The 7,641-nt window shown below is 35.8% G+C and overlaps 1 protein-coding gene across 1 annotated transcript; it reads right to left on the bottom strand.

The window, feature by feature from the left end:
* Positions 1-801: 801 nt before the first annotated feature.
* On the bottom strand, positions 802-1,227 carry LOC104592022 (uncharacterized). Its single transcript, XM_010251163.1, has one exon. It carries the CDS (start codon positions 1,225-1,227, stop codon positions 802-804), a length of 426 nt encoding a protein of 141 aa, XP_010249465.1.
* Positions 1,228-7,641: the final 6,414 nt, after the last annotated feature.

Raw genomic sequence — 7,641 nt, 5'->3', positions numbered from 1 at the left:
CTTTTCAAAGAAACTCATGATGTCATAATTGAATAATAATTATTAAAAAAAGATAGAACACGAAAAATAAAAAAGTATAAAATCTTGTTAAAAACATTTGAGAACATTTCTAATGTTCTATATTCATCATATAAAATAAAATTAATTGTTAAAATAAAAATTCATTTTGTCACAATTAAATAATAAAATTCATAAATAGAGAAAATACAAAGAATGTATGATTAAAAAAGCTGGGAACATTTCAACATCATTTATTTGTCATATTAAACAATAATAAGTATGATAAATTAGAAATGTTTTTCTTAACGATGAAAATGGAATGTAAAATTTAAAACCAATTGGAAATAAACTATTTTCCTATATTCTCTCATTAAATCTCGTATGTAAGGTATATTCTCTCATTAAATATTATATTTAAGATATATTTTTTCATTAGCTTTCTTCACGAGCACTGGATTGGCAATCCAGCTTGGGTATTCAACCTCTCTAACAAAGTCTGCTACGAGGAGCTTCACGACCTCCTCACCTTCTATTCTTCACCACTCCTGGGCGAGGTTCCTTTTCCTCTGCCCGACTGGTCTGACTAAATTGTCAACATTTAGCTTATGAGTTATGATAGAGGGGTTTATGTTGGACATTTTTGCTACCTACCAAGAAAAAATATCTATATTTGTAATTAAAAAACTTACTAGGTTAGTGTGTAGTGGTTCCGTGAGGCGAGCTCCGATCTGCACCATCTTCTCGGGGTTAGTAACTGAGATCGACACCAAGATGGCGTCCTCCATGGGGCGAGCTCTTTCGTCACCGTTCTCCGGTGGCGGCTCCAAGTTGATGTTGATAGCCTGCTTTCCTTTTCCCATTAGAGCGGCCACGTCGGACTTCCAGTTCTTTCCACACATTAGAGGCTGAATCTACGAATGCCACATTGTCGTAGATTTCTTTTATCATTGAATTGAGGATCCAAGCCACAACCATGGCATTGCATTTCTCCCAAGCAATCCATTCCGGCGAGGTAGGGTCAGGATGTGACAAAGATCCATCTATGAAATAGATCTTGTTCTTGGCACGAAGAGCATTTTTCATAGCCCTTTGCCAAGTTGGATAATTGTCGCCAGTGAGCAACTGTGAAACCAGGACGCTTCCTGGACTGCTAGAGGGGAACAAGAAGAAAGGAGAGGCCGGATCAATGGATACCAGCAAATTGCTGGTGGACGATGAAGTCGTCATTTCTTTTATCCCGTGAGACACGATAAGAAAAGAGTCATAGACGATGAAGCAGAAAAGAGATAGAGACGAGTCGACAGATCACTGCTGTTGTAAGTAATTGACAGCCATGGCCACGGATCGAAAGATTATTCCAGCCTCACTCTGATACCATGTAAAACTGGTTCAGACGTGAGAACAGAGCAACAATTGGGAAGAAGAATGAAGTTACGATTTCATTGAATGAATGAGGTCTCTATAAATACAATTGAAGGAGAAAAATAACCGACTAACAGTTGACACCTAGGAGTTCGTTGTAACAGATATCTCTAACAAAACCGAGTCACAGTTGATGTTTGCTTCGTTGATCTGATCCGTGTTGACATTACTCCTAACGAAAGCCAAAGCTCCGAGCTCTGTATTGAAAGATTTGTAGTTGCCTATGGGTGTATGATCATTATTTACATTAGCAAGATCCATTAGCCTATTCTACTCCTTGTTCAAATTTTTTATTTTATGTTTGAAATTTTAAGATTATTATATTTTTTTTAATTTTGTCATTTTAATATATTTTTTTTTATTTTTAAATTTCAGTTATTTTTGAGATGACCCAAATTAACCTATGAATCACGTAAGCCAAACATTTAGAGTTTTAGGGTCTAACATTTGCCACTCAATCCAAAACCAACCCGGAGTGTATTGACCCAACCCAAACTCGACCCACACAACCCAATTGTCAGATCTACTAACAACAGCAACACTACCACCGATAACATCAACAACACAACCCAGCAATTTAGGCAAACAGTTCTTCCGTCTTCTAGTCCAACTTTATATTGGGTTCGGACTAACCCCACGCAAGTTGCATACTTGCATCCTGCACAAATCAACTCCCCCAAACTCCCCAACCCTGACGAGGGCAAATTTGATATGAAGTCTTCGCTCAAAAAGCAAGACTTTACCAGCACTAGGAAAGCTTTGGTTCCTAATCTCCTATGTTAGCCACAACAAGCTAGTTTTTTTTTTTTTTTAGATTTTCACCAAACGTTGCTTACAACCTTACATACACATGGGGCCCACCTTGCAAAGCCAAGAGTTGCTTAGTGACCGTTTGGAAAGAGATTCCAAGTGGTGGTTTTGGCTTTGTGAGGTGGGGCCCTATCCAGAATCCAGATAATCTATAAGGAAAGTTTGGTGAAAAAACCTGAAAAGCCCAAATTAGTTTGTCTTTCAGCCAATAAAAAGGTTTTTTTTTTTTTTTTCTTTTGGCACACAAAAACAGCTTCATTGATCAGAAAATAATTGTACATGATTGTGGGTAATAGAATGATATTGTAGAGTGACTTTACCCTTACAAGCAAAGTAAGAAAAAAGATGGGCCATTGGATTTAACTATCTATTTACATGAATAAGCGAGCAGGATTGAAAACTAAGCAGCAGCCTCCGGATGTGAGCCCAGTGCATCTGTTCTACCCATGAACTTGGTCTGGTGTGAAGTGTGAAGAGATTAACAAGTTTTTGACAATCAGAATATATTGTTATATTCTGATTTCTTTCTTGGTCATTTGAAGTTGCAAAGACCTAAGCCACTCTTCAAGTAAGAGTTGCAGAGGTTGCGTCACTATTGCGTCTGGATTAATCCCAATCTGTGCTTCACACCAAACAGCTCTAGCATAAGAGCATGTGAAGAAGAGATGATGAAAGGTTTCTTGTTGTTGTAAACAAAACAACAAATTTGATCATGTGAAGATAGCCATTTAGCACACTTGTCCTTTGTTAACACACCATCCAATAATGCTTTCCAGACAAAAACTTGGCATCTATAAGGGGTCTTAAGCTTCCAAAGCAGATTCCAATTGAAGTGAGGGGCTGAAGGAGAAGGCAATAATGAGAGAACTTTTATATGCAGATTTAACTACAAAAACCCCAGAATTGGTTCTTTTCCAAATCTTTTGATCCCTTACTAGATCTGTCTGAGGTCTTATTTGTGTGATGTGACTCATTGTAGCCTCATCAAAGAATTATTGGATCACTCTTAGATCCCATATACCTTCCACACTTAGAAGGTATGCTACCTTCGGTTTCAAGGTGTGTGACTCACATGTAGGACTTGGTATCGGTATTCCACCTGGAATAGTTAGTACCCAAGGATCATCAAAAGCTGATACAGATAAGCCATCCTTTACAATCCATAGTAGATTTGGCTTTAAATCAGCTAATAAACTATGAGCTTGTTTCCACCATTTAGAGCTTTGTTGCCTTTTCTTTGCCATGAAGGGATTACATTTAGGAAAATATTTTTCCTTAACTAGTTGGCACCATAGATTGCTCTGTTGAGTAAACAACCTCCATATATGTTTTCCGAACATAGCTTTATTCATTAGTAGGCTCTTCCTGAATCCTAGTCCTCCAGCTTCTTTAGGAAGACATAATATTTGTCATGAGATAGTGTGTTCAACAATATGTGATTCAGCTTGCCACCAAAAGTCCCCTGTGAGCTTATCATATTGGGTATGAAATGTATTAGGAAGAATCATAGATGCCATTGAATAATTTGGAATGGACTGTATGACTGACTTCACTAATGTGATTCTTCCTGCTTGAGAGAGTAGCTTTGAGCTCCATGAATTAATTCTAGAGTGTATGCAGTCCAACAATTCTTTATTAGAAAGCTGATTTTTGGCATTTATTTCCACTCTAGAACCTAGATATTTAGTGCCCCACATGGATTTACTCGCCTTGAGAACTTTGGAGAAGAACTTTTGATGCTGACGTGGTACATTTTTGCTAAACATCAAGTTTGATTTCCCATAATTGATTCTTTGTCCTATATCTTCTCAAAGTTATGAAGTATTTGTTTGAGGGCTTTGATTTGTAGCAGATCAGCCTTGCAGAAAAGTATACAGTCATCAGCAAAGAAGAGGTGTGTGAAAGGTGTGCCATCATGACATACTTTGATACTTTCTATGAGACCTGAAGTAGCCGCATTGTTTAGTAATTGGGTGAGGACCTCCATGCCAATAATAAATAAATAAGGCAATAGTGGGTCTCCTTGATGAAGGCCTCTTTTGAGATGAAAGTGGCAATGGGCTTCCCCTCCTAATTTGATGGAAAAAGAGGGAGTGGAGATGTACTGATATATTAGATTGCACCATTTATTGGGAAAATTCATTGTATAAAGAGTCTTTTGTAAAAATTCCCACCCCATTCTATCAAATGCTTTCGACATATCAAGTTTGAGGACTTTGTATCCCTTACCTCTTTTCTGAGCCTTCATCATATGTGCAACTTCCCTTACTAAAAGAATGTTGTCGACAATTTGCCTCTCCTTTAAAAAAACCTGTCTGAAATGGTGATATAATCTCCTGCAACGCTGGTTGTAGTCTCATGACTAGCCATTTGGAAATGATCTTGTAGAGAACATTGCAGAGGCTAATCGGCCTGTAACTAGTTGCATCCATTGGTTGGCTGTTCTTTGGAACAAAAACCAAATTAGTATTATTTGTTTCCTTGGGTAAAAGCTCAAAAGTGAAGAAATGACACACCATGCTGTAGATATCATTTCCTATTGTATTCTAGTATTGTTGATAGAAGAAAGCTGTAAATCCATCTAGGCCTAGGGCTTTATGGGGGTGCACATGCTTTACAGCTATTGAGACTTCTTCATAACTTGGTGGCTGCATCAATGAGCTCATATGGTTGTCTTGAAGCTGAGGAAGAGTGAGAGTGTCTAATGATGAGGGATCAAAATTTTTGTTCACTCCAACTTCCAAAATGGTACTTTTGAAGATTTTTGCTATTTCAACCTTGTTGGAAGTTCAAGTATCATTTGATTTTTTCTTCCATTCTATATTATTTTTCATATTCTTGTGGTTTGCAATATGATGAAAGAATTTGGTGTTTTTGTCTCCATCTCTTAGCTAGAGCTCCCTTGATTTCAACCTCCATAATTGCTCATCTTTCTTAAGCCAGTAGTGGTATTCTTGTACAAGGAGGTTTAATTGCTTTGAGTTTGCATCTGAGACTATGCTTAGAGGTGTAAATAGGGCTGGGCGGCCCGCAGCTCAACACGGCCCAACACGAAATTGGACTAGCCTGGCTCGGCACGAAGATCTGTGCGTGCTGGGCCGGGGGTTCAAGGTTCATGGACTGGCATGGCACGAACCTGCGGCACGATCCAATCCGCGGCACGGCACGGCCCGCCTAGAATATAGCCAAGGGGCCCAACGACTAGTTTCAACTTTTTGGGGGTTTTTTATAGAAATATCCCCCTAACAGCTATAAACAGCCATATTAGGGGGTATTTGTGTATTTTGCTTATGGGAGGTTGAAAAAATGACATAAATGCCCCCTAACAGCTATATAACAACTAGTTTAGGGGGGATTTTGGGGTAAAGTTATAAATAACTTTATAATGACCAAAATACCCCTCCCAACAACTAAATAACAACTAGTTTTTTAGGTATTTTGGGCAATTGGATTATGTTCAATTCCTATAAATAGCCATATCCTCCATCATTCTCATCACACCAATTCAATAATTCTCTTAATCTTTTCTCTCTCTCTCTCTCTCATACTCATACATTCTCAGTTCTCTACAATCTGAGTAATTCTGATTAGCTGATTATTTGATTCTACATTTTCCAATTCTCAAGTCTCAACTTTATTGAAGTTTCAACTTTCAACAAGAAGAAGGTTTGCTCAACCAACTTAAGTATCTCAATTTGGGAGGCTTGGATGTTGAAAGGTTTCAATCGTTGAAATCAAGTTGGGATTTTGAACCGACAATCTAGGTAAGTTGAATTAGATTAATTTTTATCTTTTTAGAATTAAAAAATGGCTGGTTCTTCTGAAAACCAATTCCCCAACATGTTCATCATTGATGATATTCAATTGCATCATGATAGTGTTAGCACTGATGCGATTGATGTCAATAGAAGTGGAGCTTTCACCCCCAGTATTGATATTAGGGGAAAAAGAGGGCCTCTAAGTTGAGTAGTCCGGTTTGGAAAACTTTCAAAGTAGAGGATATTGAGGGGAAAGGGGAAAAGGGAAAAGGGAAAAGGGTCGTTTGCCAAAAATGTAGGAAAGACAATTATAGCAAGGGTGGTCCGGGTCATTTGAGTAGACATCTGCTCACACATGAGAAAAAAGAAGATGAAGGGAGAGAAACAACTCAAACACAAATTGGGAGGGGGAGTAGTTTTGGTACTTTTAAATATTCACAAGAAAAAATGAGACAAGAACTTGCTAAGTATATTGTACATGCAGAACAACCATTTATATTAATTGAAGATCCAAAGCTTGAAAAATGGTTGCGTAATTCTGTAAACCCACAATATAAAAAGTTTATAGGAATACTATTAGGTCGGATGCTTTAAAAATTTTTTATTCATATAAACAAAATTTAATTTCTTTGTTAACAAATCTTAATTCTAAAGTTGCAATTACTTCGAATGTTTGGACATCCAAATTTAATATAAGTTATATTTGTGTTACCGACCATTTCATTGATGAAAATTGGCTTTTAAATAAAAGAATTTTAAGTTTTACTAGACTTGAATGGACACATACTGACCCATCTATTGCTGTAAGTATTTTAAATACTTTGCATATTTATGGAATTAGTTTTGATAATGCCAACATTAATGATTCTGCAATAAATATTTTAAAATCTCAATTAAGACCATGCTTAAATGGTAAATTATTTTATATTATATGTGCATGCCACATCTTAAATTTATGTATTCAAGATGCCTTGAATATTAATTCTACTCATATTTCAAAAATTAGAAATTGTATTATATATATAAAAAGTTCAAGGGCAAGAAAATAAGAATTTAAATATTTATGTCAAAATTATGGTTTAAAATATAAACATTTTATATTAGATGTAAAGCATAGGTGGAATTCTACCTATGCTATGTTAGAAAGTTGTATTTCTCATAAACAAATTCTTACTGATTTTTATAATTCAAAAATGCCTAATGATTTGATATTTGAGGAAAATTGGGAAATGACAGTCTGTATAAGAGATTTTTTAAAATGTTTTTATGATGCAATTAATGAATTATTTAGAATTTACTATCCAACTAGTTGTAATTTACCTTATCAATTAATGGTAATTAGTGATTGTTTTGCAAAATGTAGAAATAATTCACAATTTCAATGTATTGTTGAAATAATGGAAAATAAATTTAAAAAATATTGGAAGAACATTTCTCCCCTTTTATTGTTTAGCTACAATATTAGACCCTAGGATTAGGAAAGATGGTTTAGATATTTTGCTTGAATCATATTGTGAAAATATGAATATTGATATAGGAAATAAAAAATAAGAATTTAATAATTTATTATTTGAAATGTACAGTTTATATGAATATGAAGTTGTAGGAAATATTCCTACAACTTGTACAACATCTTCTACTACTTTTGACC

This window comes from Nelumbo nucifera, chromosome 4, assembly GCF_055504915.1.
Source record: "Nelumbo nucifera cultivar China Antique chromosome 4, China Antique-T2T, whole genome shotgun sequence".
NCBI lineage: Eukaryota > Viridiplantae > Streptophyta > Magnoliopsida > Proteales > Nelumbonaceae > Nelumbo > Nelumbo nucifera.
This window is presented reverse-complemented; position numbering and strand designations above follow the sequence as displayed.

Excerpts from the sequence above, each read along its gene's own strand:
- LOC104592022 (XM_010251163.1), bottom strand. The coding sequence starts at position 1,227 with ATGACGACTTCATCGTCCACCAGCAATTTGCTGGTATCCATTGATCCG.